Source organism: Parasteatoda tepidariorum, chromosome 4 (genome assembly GCF_043381705.1).
Source record: "Parasteatoda tepidariorum isolate YZ-2023 chromosome 4, CAS_Ptep_4.0, whole genome shotgun sequence".
In the NCBI taxonomy this organism is placed as follows: domain Eukaryota; kingdom Metazoa; phylum Arthropoda; class Arachnida; order Araneae; family Theridiidae; genus Parasteatoda; species Parasteatoda tepidariorum.
Window position 1 is genome coordinate 14627773 of NC_092207.1, and position 15058 is coordinate 14642830.

The 15058-nt window shown below is 27.6% G+C and overlaps 1 protein-coding gene across 5 annotated transcripts in view; it reads right to left on the reverse strand.

Moving 5' to 3' along the window:
* Positions 1-1515: 1515 nt before the first annotated feature.
* LOC107441419 (WD repeat domain 59) overlaps positions 1516-15058 on the reverse strand; it is a 48836-nt gene continuing 35293 nt past the window's right edge. For 2 of the 5 annotated variants that reach the window (XM_071179451.1, XM_071179453.1), the window contains 7 exons: positions 14270-14396; positions 11525-11551; positions 10316-10379; positions 8020-8161; positions 7553-7695; positions 5058-5165; positions 1516-3623 (listed from right to left, as the gene is read on the reverse strand). In XM_071179451.1, coding sequence (XP_071035552.1) covers positions 3487-3623; positions 5058-5165; positions 7553-7695; positions 8020-8161; positions 10316-10379; positions 11525-11551; positions 14270-14396 — 748 coding nt within the window. In that variant the 3' untranslated portion in view covers positions 1516-3486. The remainder of the gene's footprint in view (positions 3624-5057; positions 5166-7552; positions 7696-8019; positions 8162-10315; positions 10380-11524; positions 11552-14269; positions 14397-15058) is intronic. The other 3 variants (XM_071179452.1, XM_016054675.3, XM_016054674.3) reach the window with 3 other exon arrangements.

A 15058-nucleotide genomic window follows, 5' to 3' on the forward strand; every position in this document is an offset into this window, starting at 1 on the left:
ATTTCAAGGTTTGGGTTATAAAAATCTACAACTGTAATTTTTTGATAAGATGTTTTTTTCCCTGTGGTAGCATACATAAAAAAAAAGGTTATGCTTCAGAATTTAAATTTTTTTGATGCCATGAATTAAGGGAAATATTTTAATCTTATGTTACTTATTAATGCTTGATAATTCGTGCTTATGATCTGTTGCAATAAAATAATTCTTTGTGCACAATTTAGATAATCTTTAACTGAACTGATGAAGGACGAGCATAAAAAAAAGGTGAACTAATTGTTTTATCTGTTACAAGTCCTGTGGCAGAATTTTTTTGAGCTTTCTGCAACAATTCTCTCTAGTACTGATACCTTTCTGAGAGACATTTTTTATAGTAGCAAATATATATGTTGCTTTAATTAAGTAACAGTAACGCTTTCTGTTTACAAAGAAGAAAAAAAAAGCTTTCATGTATAGAAAATAACTTAATTTTTTAATATTAAATGCAAGATTTTTTTTTAATTCTACATATAATTGAATACATATCCAATATTATTGGCAATATTCTGCTGTTCTAAAAAAATATTTGTATAGTTACTTTTTTTAAATTGTTGCTGTTTGGAAATACTTTTTAAATTATCAATATGAAATTTTAGCTAAAGCCGGTCATTACGGAATTTTTTTATTCGAAAAAGAAAGTATTAAAAAAAAAAATCTAGTGTTTCTACCACCTCTGATATGCAAGAAAGGCATTTTTTGAATATAGTTCTGCAGATAAAAAAAAACCTAACTTCTTTGCTTCCTAAATAAAAAATCTTTCTGCAAGAACTCTGTAATGTTATGCTACAATGTCGCCAAGGGGGTTACAAATAAGTCAATTATAAACAAGTTTTGTTATTTCAATTAATTTATTTAAGACTTAAACACATATTGAATGTTTTTAAAGTTATTAATAACTTGCCTTATCTCTAGTTCAACATCCTTGTTTTATATTGAACTATGCCTTTAAAAAAATATTGATAATGTATTCTTTCAATTTAAAATATGTTTCTTCTGCAGTTTCCTCTTAAGACTTTTAAATTAAATACTATATACATGCTATTTGCGTAATATTTTTGAAAAGAGATTAGAACTGCTTATGTTTGATTTTTGTTTTTTAATAGCCCTTAAAAATGCTATTTTCATTGGGTATTTGTAGAAAGTGCTTAACCTTTTTCTTAATCATGACGATTGCTGCCATATATTATATAAAATGTATGGTTTTCACAATATTCATTAAGCATTTTCACCATATTTAATGTAAACATTTAATTTTTTTAAATTATGAAATAAGATCGAAGTGATAATTGAATCCCCCCCAAGTTGGAACAAAGAAGCATACCGTATCTTCACGAGAACTGCCGTATGCAAAGCAAACTACAATACATAAATCTCTGACAAAACAATTTCATTATTGTATTAAATATCCTACAAAATTTACAGAAACTGTGTTTTACCGTCCTTTTTAACTTAATTATATCAAGAAAGAATATAGAATAATTTCTAAGAAAATATAAAATTTTATTATCACAAATTTATATACAGCAAGCTGAAAATACAATATGAACTATAAATTAGATTTTTATAGCATAAAATAAACAAGATATAGGTTTTTTCCCCTTTATATCACAAATTACATGCACTTGAACAGTATGCTGAAGAGGCACTTAATAAAAATTGTTTTCAGCAACCATAGTATCAATTGCATCAGGAGATAAAATCAAGTATGAGAATGTTTTTATTTCAAAAAATTAAACAGAATTAAGTGAGGTAAGAAAAAAAAAGCAAATCTTACATATAAAGTAATTGTAAACACAAACAAAGATTCAAATCAATAATTCACCTTCTGAAACTTAAAAGAAAATGATTGAAATTTATTTATATGTTTGTTTATTGCTGTGTAATATTTGTACGTTTGTGATATGTCTTTATCTAGCGAAACAAACAATGTATCCGCACAACAAGAGGAAAAAATTGCACTTCATTAAATTAGGAAAAGACACACAATTTCATTCAAACACAATTCTTCTAAAGTACTTAAAAAATAGGAGATCATTCGAAAACTCTTTGTAATATTTTCATCAGTGCAAACTAAACTTCATATTTAGCAATTAGGTCTTAAAAGTACCAATTTTATTTACAAGACACACAAATTTCAATTCAAAATATATTGTACTTTTTTGTAAAAACTAAAGTGATTTTAAGATTTAAAAAAAAAATCAAAATTTAATTTAAGATACCATTGAATATAAAATCTAACATAACAAAGAAGGGAAAAAATTACATCAAAGTTTGCTATTTATACAAAAGGCAGGATATAACGACTTTCCTTAAATAAATAAATTTCAATAAAATATTAAGTAATAAAAAATCGTTCTTAAATGCATCTGATGGTTTTTCGGTTTTTTATTCTTTATCATTTAAATAGGAAGAGAAACAAAGTTACTTCATTAATAGATACATTCTTCATTTACAAAGATTATAAATTTTTAAATCAAGAAAAACAAAAAATTAATACTAAAATCTAGTTTCAAATATCATGGCTTAAAAATTGGAATTTTGAACAGAAAAACACAGTTTGTCCAATTTTTAACAATTTGTATAATTAATGATTTGGTCAGTCACCTTTCCTTTTGTTCATTTTATAATTATTTTTTAATAAATATTGAAATGTATGAATATTTAATAATGTTCTGAAAATTAATTTATCTTACTCTTGTTTCTAAATGTATATTTTTTTTCATTTTAGAAATGAACCTTGTAATGTTTATTTCATTTTGAGAAATGATAAAAAATAAATGACTTACATTATTATTATAAACAATTTTCTGAATTATTTTAAATTATTGAAAAAGTAGTCGCATCTTTTAAAAAGTGGTAAACTGTTAAAAATGCAACAGTCAGTTGCTATATATTTTCTAATTTTGCCCAGTATCGTATGGTAATTTTTTGTTAAATTGAATTACATATTCTGTATTGCTGTAATTTTTAATATATTTCTTAGATGTAAATTAATTTGTCGATTAGGAAAATTTTCAATACATGGAATATTTAACATAAGTATTCACTAAAGCAGGATTTTACTGAGTTGTTTAAGTGGAATAAGCCATTGCCCTCCAACAAAAACGTATAGATAACAGGAAAATAGGCCTTATTGAACAGTTTTAAGATAGCATAATATACTTTTTACTGAAGGTTTGTAATAGATAACTATATTTAATTACCAAATCTTTTATATTCAAACTAATTAATAAAATAATTTAAGTATGACATAATAAATAAAAAAATTAACTACAATTTTTATGCAAATTCCAATTATAGAACCATTTATTGTACAGGTAAAACTGAATTTACTTTTATAAATGTATTTTAAATTTGTTAAATGTCTAAAAAAAAAGAGATTCCACAATAAAATTTCACAAAACTCACAGTTGGCACAAAAAATATTAAAAATTCTAAACAATCAAAATATCATGCACCAAATATATCATTGGCTTCCAGGCATTTGCAACCACAACCAGAAGGACAGACATTCATTTCTGAAAACCAATCCTGCATATGCTTTGTATGGCCACCATGCCCACATGCAAGACAAAAACTAGAGCAACCTGTAGAATGAATAATTAATTTAATAGTAGTTAGGAGCAACAGCAAGAAGAGAAAAAAAAATGAACACAGAAGAGTTGATATTTCAATGATGTGATTGGACATTTGGAAGATTTTTCTAATCACAAGTTTCGCACTTTTAGAGCAACACATAATGAAGCAGAAACTTTTATCAATGATAAAAACGCTCTTAATTTTATAAATTTCCCAAATTTGGAACAAAAATTATGGAACTAGTTCAGTGTAATTTTTGAAAAATATTTATAGAAAATACAGTAGGGAACCGATTATCCGGAACGATCGGGACCATTGCTATTCCGGATAACTGATTTTTCCGGTTTTCTGAGTCGCTACAAAAAGCCGTTTTTTTTTATTGTTAAACCCAACTAAAAAAAATAAATATTTGGAAATAATCTTAAAAAGAAGAAAAAACGATGAAATAATACACTAATGATTATTTCCAAAATGATGGTAAGGTAAAAATCTTTCAAAAAAGAAAGAAAAATCCTAAAATCTCATGAGGAAAAAAAAACATTTATTTAAAAAAATGGTGGGAAAATTTATCGAATTTCGTTCCGGTTTTTTGGTTTTCCGGTTTTCTGATTTCCGGATAACGGGTTCTGTACTGTACTTATTTTGCAGGAAAGTTAAAATGAATTGGAGCTGCATATTTAACACTGGCATTATTATGCATTATTTTTATAATAAAAAAGTGACTTTCAATTTTCTCATGTATAAAGAACTTCAATAAAAAATGTATTTGAGTTCCAATGTTTGACATTGTAGCTCATTGTTTTTAAGAATAATTAAGCATGCACAAGTTTTGCGCACTATTTCTAATAATTTATTGTGCAACTTGAAACAAGAAAAAACACCCAAATATAAATTAACATTTCACCTTAAACGAAGTTTGAAATATAAATAAATAATATGCTTTGTTACTACCTTGCTTATTTATTCCGTTTTCCCTTTACAGCTTTTGAATTCAGTGGAGAAACTACTTAACATCTACAACTCCTGAAGCAACAAAATTAAAAATACTGTATCTACAATTAAAAACTTTTAAGTCTGTTAAACTTTCTCAAGTTACTCGATACTCTGGAATTAACTATCTTAACGTTTCTTATTTTTTTTCTGAACATAATTTAGAGTGTTGTTTCAAAATTAATTGTATGCATTAGAAATAGTTTTTTGAAAGGTATAATTTAATAGAGAGTTATTCATATCTATCTCATTGCTTATAACGCAATGTCTGACAACATTACTGGTTTGTGAGTCGACCCCCAGACTTTTAGGAAATTTTGGGGTTTTGAAAGTAGACTCATACACAGACATATATGGTATTTTACAAAGAATTTGACAGATAAAAAGACACCGCTTCACACATCATGCACAAATTTCACAGAAAAAAATAGCATAAATGCTTTTTTACTTACCTTTAACACCAACTCGACAAATAATGCACATAAAGCTAATTTTTTTACATGAGGGACATTGAGCACTCGTGACATCATTTTTGCAGTGGAAGCATTCTTTTGTGAAATCTACATAAAAAAAGTGGCACAATAATTTATCTTTATAATGAAAAATGAAAGACGCAGCAAATTTGAGAAGTAAAAATGACATTTCTTTTTTTATTTAATTATGAGGGCAACTCGGAAACCAATTGTGGAGATGTGATACAGCCATTGTTACAGCAACCAATTTGTGATTTTATTCTAGTGAAAGCAGTGTACCACCGCAGGTTTGCATGCTACCATTAAAAATTCAGCAAAATGTGAAAAGTTTACTGTATCACCTTGAGGGACCATCCAGAAGAACTGTAACCTGCTGACATATGTGGTTGTATTGCTGCAAAATAAGACTCACTGCGCTCGGTGAATGTAAGATGTTCTGTGCTATTTCAGATGATATGCATTTAACATGCATGAATTTCTCATGATCATCTCCTGAATATCATGAAGAAGGACTCAGATTTAGAAAGCTGAGCCCTTCTCAGCCTTAAGGTAGGCTGAGCCATTAGCTCAGCCATGAAAAAGGCCTCAGCTTATCTTAGAGCTCAGCACTTTTTCGCCTATACCACTGTGACAAGGCGCGATGGCTCAGAGGATAGAGAGTTCGTCTTCCGAAAAGGTGAACCGGGTTCGAATCCCAGTCTATGGATTCTGCATGTACGGGTTCTGCTACGGATTCTGCATCCCCAGTACATGAATTCTGCATCCGGCTTGCACCAACCACAGTACTGATGTGAAATATCCAGTGGTATACAGATCATGGGTTAGAGTCCCCTAGCCGTCAGGCTAACCATGGCAGGTTCTCGTGATCTTCCTCTCCACGTAAAGCAAATGCAGGTTAGCTCCATCAAAAAGTCCTCCACGAAGGCAAATTTCTTCCAATACTTGATCCAGGAGTTCTCTTGTCTTCTGGATTGGGTTCAAAATTACAAGGCTACCGAGTTGAACATTAGTAGTCGTAAATCCATAAAATTGGGCAGGCACGGTTATGAAAAATACCACAGTGACAAGTAGGTTGGAATTAAAGATGGCTTAGTTTTTTGCTAGGACTTGTAATTTAATGAAGTGCTATAACAAGTGTCTGAATGTACACAGTGTCTGTTTTGAAAAATAGAAGACAGCTCAATCTTTCAGAAATCAGAAGGAAAAAAAAATTGTAGCATCTATGGAGGTTTTTTATTTACAACGATAGTTTTCAAATTTTCCTTTTATAATAGAAAGTATAGAGGTGAACAATGCAGACTTTTACAGTAAGATTAGAAAAAAGTATAAGAATAATATTTTTAAATTAAAATGAGATAAACATTGAAAATAAATTAAACCAAATGAAGCATAGTTTGAATGAATCATTTGATTACAAAACTTTATTTTCTTAAATTCTGAGTGTTTCTTTATATTTTATCCTTTGAAAAAATGAGGGGTATTTTATACACCAATACTGTTTCAGGTTATATATTATCTTTAGTAAATAATAATTGATTAATACAACATTTAGTACTAGTTTAAGGAACTAATATCAAATAATTAAAATTAATAAAACTAATTCAGAGAAAATGTGTTAAAAATTAATAGCAACAACATAAATAAAATCAAATAAGGTATACAATTTAAAAAGGAAAGATGCGTAGTTTTGTTTATTAGAATACAGCTAAAGTACATTAAAGTATTACAAAAACACTTAATGGAAGGAGGAGTGTGTGGTTTCCTTATTTTTTCTGATAAGGGTGGAGGGTCTTACATGAGCAATGCTTATGTAAGACATTAAAATCCCTCATTTTTGAAATTTTCATAAATAGCAAAATTAAAAATGCAATAAAAAAATTACACATGAAATTTTTTTAAATTTGGAGTTAAGGGTGAATTAATGGAGAAGAAATTGAAAACAAAAATTCTCAAAGAGATCACGAGGTCAGCTGTTTTAAGCATAAAAGATTTCAAAAGAATAATCTACTTACATTTATGAGAATCAATTAAAATGTAATTTTATTTAATGCAAAATTGCAATACCAATGACTTTATTCCTAAAATTAGATTTATACAGTAGTAGTCGAAATTAAAGCAAAAACTGGGGGCATTGAATTCACTTATTTTTGCTGATAAGAGGAGAGATCAAAATTGCAAAAACATAGTTGCATAATACTTGAGTGAACACTTTATTTCAATGCAAATTCTAAATAAAGCAAGAAAATGTGAAACACTCAGCTGTTGACATTAAAACAAGGGTCTTCAAGGTGTGTTCCATGACTAAAGACATATCATTTTACTGTCCCACTGAATTTTCTCATTCAATTTAAAACAATAGTTTGATAAAAAAAAAACTAATATAGCCCTTAGAATGAAAATTAATCCAAATGATAACTAGTAGACAATAGCATGTAATTTGTACACAGAAATTATATTCATTGAGGATAACTTACCAAGACCTTTATGTTTTTCTGCAGGAGTAGAAACTGTTTTTAATACTTGAGCTCGCTGTTCAAGTAAGTTCCAGCGATAAAGCACATCTGCATAAACCATCTTGTATTGATCAAATTGAGCACAGAAGGTAGGATCCAACAGTCTGGAGAAAAAAAACAGGTAAGAACATTTTATTATTTGAAGATACATTTTGAATAATTTTCCTTATAAATTAAGTATTATTAAATTAGTTCTATTGATCACAAAAACCAGGAAACAAAACATCTTTTAACAATGAAGCAATGCATTTTTTTGTTTTTGTGAAGGAATGACAAACTTAACTACAAACTTATTTTTTTCTTTATTTATTCAGTAATACCCAAATACTTTTGAAAACTAGATAAGGTTTTAAAGAAAAACAATCATTTTCTATAAAGAAAATTTGAGAAAAGGTTGAGTTAATAAATAGAAGACACAAAAAACTTACTTAGAACTGGCATCTAATATGTCCCTTTCTTCATCGCGAAAATCATTCCTTCCATCTCTGCCAGTATGTTCGTCAAATACATTGTAGTCTTCAACTACATCAGACCAGCTGTTAGAACGATTCCGTTTCAAGGCTGCTCCTACTGATAGAAGTCAACTTAGAAAGTAATAATGCAGACTAAATTCACAATTCATACCGGCCAATGTGTATTTACTCTTCTCAAGTTTCCCCCCCCCATTCAAATGCCATTTCAATTATAAGCTGGTGTTTCATTAAGGTATAGTCACCACTTAACACACTTTCAGAGAGCTAATAAGACTGCTATATGTTTCAAATATTTGAATGTAATGATAGTCAAAATCATTTTAAATCCATTTATTCAAATAAGAATAAAGTGTGAAAGTATAAATTTTGTTATCACCTTAAATATAAAAATAATATCATTTAGAAAATTCGAAATAGTTGGTGGGTATGATAATTGCATATCTTCTGGATTACTTTTAAACTTGCTCAACTCTTGTGCTACAAAGGAAAAAAGGTCAGTCAAATTTCTCGTAAGTGTCTAAAATGAGGTATTCATCCATCATGGGGGAAAAAGTTAAAATTGCAGTTAAGAAATTCTGATCTTTAAAATAGGTACAGATCTTCATAATATAGGGTGATATTTACAGAATAGCTTGTAAACTTTTTCGACCCTTGAATTATAAAGAAAAAGGTAATTCGACTTTTTCAGAGGCATCAAAATTAGACATCTGCTCTTCATGAGAACAAAGCATAAGCTGCTGTAAAGAAACTGTGATATTTATAATGTATACAAACAGTAGGAAACTACTTTTATTAAATATTTCTCAGCAATATAAAATACTAATTTTTAACACATGACTCTACATTTGTGTGTTATGTAATGTTTACATTACATAATCAAGAAATCATTAGTAGCATTCTCAAATGAATTTCCTGTTAAAAAATAGCATTAAATGTAGCTACAATTTAAATTTCGTAGAAATAATTATCATAAAAAGCTTTTTCTATGAGGAAGTAAGGATGGTAAAAGTGCAAAAAAATCTACATTGTTAACTCCTTTTTCTGTAGAATCAAAGCCTTGCTGATGTTCTAGAAAGTATAATGATATAATAATGCATTATGCTTAATCCTCAATGTAACCTGTGTTCCCCGACTGAGTCACAAACTGTTGTTATTTTATATATATAATCCACGTAATACCTTTGCAACACCATTAGCAACCTTTTTATATCACTACTTTTACCACAATTATAAACAAAAGTTTATTATTTTTTTATAACTGTTGTTGAACAGCCGACCCAATTTTTTTGGGTTCACGACTACAAATGTTCAACTCCGTAGCCTTGCAATTTTGAACCCAATCCAGAAGTAGAGGGAACTCCTGTATCAAGTACTGGAAGAAATTTGCCTTTGCGGAGGACTTTTTGATTGAACTGACCCCCATTTGTGTAACATGGAGAGGAAGACCACGAAAACCTACGGTTAGCTTGACGGCAAGGGGTCTCAAACCCATGATCCGTCTACCACTGAGGATATTCCACATTAGCACTGCGGTCGGTGCATTCCGGATGCGGAATTCGTATCGACCAGCCATCGCCAATCTGTCCAAGTTATTCCAATTTGTCAATACTGTACTAAAAAAGATATCCCAACAAATCAATATTCTACGTACAATGTTATCTCAGTGTATCACTATTATATGAACAATATTATCACAATCTATTAAAATTTTATGTAATACATGTTTCGTTACTTCCAAAATAATAGGGGGGGAAAAAGAAGAAAGGTAGGTTTTTAAATGAATAATCCAAAGAAACTGAAGAAGAAAAAAGACATATTTTATAATAAAAGCCTCATTTAAAGTTGTGATGTTTCAAGCACTCAAAGGTCAGTGTCCCTTTTTGAAAATCACTAGACTTAAGCTATGAAGTTGTGGAATATTTTTATGTTTCAAAACTCTATTGTTTTTTTTCATTTACATCTAACAATTAAGTCTTCAAAATCGCGCCTATTTTTTGAGCACTCAAAACAATCATATAAAGGAGAACTTATTGTAAATATATATTTTTAATGGTCAGTTTTTAATGTTACATTGCCACATGGTAGCATAATTGTTTTCCTATCCTATGTTTGCAATTATGTGTGTGTATATGACTATGATACTTATAATTTGTGCATGACATGGTCATTATCTTTTGCAGTAAAAACATAAGCATTACAAAAGGTGGAATTTTTAACAAAAATATTTGTATTAGAAAAAAATTGTTTTTACCTATACTCCACCCTTCAAATGAAATATCAGCAGGAACGACAGTATGATATGGAGAACCTCCAGGCTACCAAATAAATTCAAAAAAATTTACTAATAAACAAAGAAAAAGTACAAAATAATATTGACATCAATCAAAGAATAATTCCAAAATTTTTTTATAAAACAGCAATAACATAGCACACACTGCAAGCAAACTAAAAAAAAAGTTTGTTAGAAAGCAAACGCACAACAAAATAAAACTCAGAACGAAAATAAGGTATCACTGCAAACTAAATAATTTAGAGACATAGAAACAAAAAAATGTAAGCTATAAGCTTATCTAAAGTCTAAATGTTAAAATAATTATCATAATGCCTAAATACTAATAGGGAACAACAACTTACATTTATGAAAAGAAACATTAATTTGACATATTTCCTTTATGGGGACTTAATACGCTAAAAAGTAATTAAAAATAGAAAAACAAAAAGCTAAACTAATGATCTCAAACTTCCACATAGATTTTTGCGTTTTATTTTGAAATAAACAAATAATTATTAATTTTTAACCTTTATTTTTTTTAATTAACTAAGACTTATTTGAAGAGGGAAAAATAATGATGAATATAACAAATAAGGTTTTCAAGAAAACTTGAATAATGATGTTAGGAAATAAGACTGGTTTGAGGATAAATTAAAAATAAAAAACCTTTATTAAGAAATATAATTTTTGCTCTTTGGTGCTTTTGGAAACTTTAGAGATGGATTCTTTATAACTGATTTCCTAGGAAATTACCATAAGAGGTATTATTTCAAATCGTGCAATTCCTTAAAATCGAAAAATACAAGCAGACCAGAGTTCTAAAATCTCTATAATCTGACAGAATGGATTAAAACTATTTTCACAGTTCCAACTAATACAGGATAAAATATAAATACACAAAACCTTATGGCTTTAAATTGAAACAATAAAGGTTTTGGAAAACTTGCAATCAGATGTATAGAAATTTTCACAGAATATAAAAGCTAAAGAACATTTCTTTGGTAAGTTTTAATAAGTTTATAAAAACAAAACTTTATACTATTATCCTCTAATTTTCCCCCGATTAATGAAGAAGTAAGAAATCAAATTAAAAAAGGGCTTGAATCTATTTCATGCGAGGTTACAAATAAAATGTGCAAGCATATCATGCAGATTAAAGGATTTTCACTAATTAACACACCGACATACCTTTAGCCACCATTTCCCAGAAAAAAGCTATAAATATATAAAACAGTCAGATTATAAAATAAATATTAAACCTAATTAAATTATTAGGTGTAATAAAAATTTGTGAACAAAATTAAACAAATTAAGAAATATTTTAATACAGTGAATACTAAAGCTATCTTAACTTAAATTTAGAAAAAATGTAAATTGATACTAAATATGTAAAATATATTTTATATATAAGAATATAATAGAAACTTTCAATATGCACAGAAATTTTTTCCATAATTACAGAACTTCTAAAACAAATTAAAAAAATTGATTTAAAACAAATACAATGACTTCATTGAAAATATTTTTAAGTGTGAAAATACTTTTATTTATTAAAAACAGAAAGAAAGAAAGGGACAAAATGCTACAAAAATTGCACTGGGATAAGCAACTTTAAACACTTGGATAAGTATACATGGATAACTAACTTTAGAAAAGAAACAATTCAATACAGTGCAAGTACTAAAACGGAGTATTCAATTTAGGTAAGTGGTACAGTTTTTGAAAAGTATTTGTAACATTTGAAGACATAAGTAGAAGAAATAATAAACAGTAAAAAATAAACAATTATAATTAGACACATATCTTAATGTAATAAAAATAATAAACTTATAACCAAACATATAGAGACAAATAATAAATCTTACAATTTAAATATTATTCGACAAAACATAATAATAGGGATTGAAAAAATCATTAGTTATCAAATAATTTTTGCTTTGAAATTCATGTTCTTATTCATATTATACTTAGGCGTCTGATAAAATGGTTAAATGTATGCATATTTATCACCGTTATAGTATTATGCAATTACACTTTAACATAGTTCATTGTCACAACTACGATATCACAAATAATATATGTTTCATTATTTGTGTTATGGCATATCTCAAAGAAGAAAAATATTTATTTAAATTGAGTTAAAGTTTGATATAACAAATACAAACATAGAGTTAACGTAAATTTTAGCAAATAAATAATTTTCATTGCAAAATAATTCTTAACAAATAATTCCAAGATTAAAAGCATTCATATAATAAAATATTCAACAGCAGTATCTCTCAACCAGATTAACTGAAAGGATCGGTAAAATACTTAGGCATTTTATTGCAGATCAGAGTGGTTTGCAATTTGGACTATTGGCATGCTTTTTACTTATACAAAATTGCGTTACTAAAACAATTTTTGATAAGTTTTTTTTTCTGATCATACACATACTTTCTACAATAAAAACTATTTTGGGCCTACACTTATATTATTATAAATAAAATTTATATTAATTCTATTAGCTAATAGAAATAATCAACGGATCAGTAATTGAGAAACAATGTTCTTGAGTCTTTCAATCACTCTAATTTTTATAGCAGTAGTAGAAAAAAAATAAAAGTTGTGTGAAATGATAATTTAATCTACAAATTATCATTTCACACAACTTAAGGCTGAAAGAGATAATATCTTAACTCATTATATATATTACATACGGGATATAAATAACAATTTATTTTTAAACGTATGAAGTTCTGAAGTCTAACTGGTATATCTAGAAGACCCCAAAAAACACTTTTACTTTCCATAGCCATGATTAAATGCAACTGAAGGTAGCAATCAAATATTTTTTTTCAAAATTATTAAAATCTCACAACTCCTTTCACATATTAAATAAAAAGAAGCTTTAAAAATGTATAGAATTTAGAATCCCAAATAATCTTGAGATGATTATGTTAGAAATGCAGACAATTGCTAATTGTTTTAGCATAAAAATATTTTTAAACAAATAACCATTGAGTTTTTCTTCATGTTAATATAAACCAACATATTTTTAACACAAAAGTATCAAATTTTAATAAAATAAGAAAGAATATTTTGTAAAAATTTTTTTTTTAATGTTAAGATAATTAGGGTAAGAAAAGATAATTTAATAGAAGAGTTAAGCAAATCTTAGGATTCAAAAAATTTCAAACAATGAAAAGCATAATTTTCTACATATAAATTATAAATCAACACAAATTAAATAATAAAAGCAATTTCAATAAAATCAAAAACCAAACAATAAATTCTATCTCTCTAAATTATGTTGAGATCATTTGGTAAAAAACAATTAATATAACAGGGTGGAAGGTTTACAAATTTTTAAGAAAGAAATCTTTTTAACTTTTAAAAACTTTAAATAACGTTTTTCATAAAACAACATCTTATCACACATAAAATGTAAATTATATAATTTTTTGTAAGATATAAAAAATTGAATATCCCAGCATTTATTTCTATTCAATCCAATATTATATCAGTTTATGAAGCTTTTAAACAGGACAGGGAATCTTAATTCAATCTAAAAATAACAGAATCTTTGGATTCAGTTTGCATTTCTTATATTCAAGGTTTCAATAGCTGAAAATATGCTTTATTCCTCTCTTGATGAAAACCTAACCAATAACCTAACTTAAGAATTTTACAACAAAAAATCTGGATATTATCAATAAAGCTTTTGATAAAAAAAAAAGGGGGGGAAGTTTTTATGAGTGTTCCCCATTATAAGTGTCTTTTATTTAGTCCCAAGTGATTCTATATTATAAGATCAAATAATAAACTACAATAAAAACATTGCTTGTCTAATAAATAATAGAACATGAAGGAAAAAAAATATTAAACATTATTATATATAGATTAAGGTAGCATATTTTTGTCAAAGTATTTTTTTCTATTTAAAATACTCACACTCATTGCATTTGGTAACACAATTTCTGCACCTTTTTTGGCTTTGTTTTCTTGTGACTTAGTATGGAAAACTGCAGCTAACATGGCAGCAGTTTGAACATCATAGTGGTTGGCATAATGAAAGATTCTGAAAAAAAAAAAATATTTTAAAATGTTCTTCGTAATAAAAAAATTAAACCAGTAAACAATAGATATGCCTTTTTAATTTACAAAAGCAAAATTTGAGAAAATTTTATGATTCAATAAAAAACTGAATAATAAAAAATTAGTTAATAATTATTTTTGCAAAGCATTATCTTTGGATAAACAAGTCTTGTAATTTTGTACATATTTGTGTCAATTCAACTAATATTTTCAGTGATATTACAAAAAGGATAAAGTTTTGATAATTTTCCAGACCAAATTATTGATAAATTATGATTATTGATATAAATCTGAATCGGCAGAAAAAGGTATTTTTTATTCAGAGAAAATACATTTATGATTAATTTGGTAACTTACAATTTTGTCAGCACTAATTATGTAGATAGTAAGAGTCATGTTGGCAAATGTCTAAGATTTGTTAGTTTACCTCCTAAGGTTGCATCTTAGCACATGGAAATCAGATTATGCAATGAGAATAAAAACAAAAATATATATGTTATATATAATATCTGACGCCCAGTGGCTGAGTGGTAGCGCTTTGCGCCCCCGTGCCACAGGTCCCGGGTTTGATTCTCGGGCCAGGCAAGGTTGACTCAGCTTTTTATCCCTTCAGTGGATTGATAATTGAGTACCAAGTATGCTTGG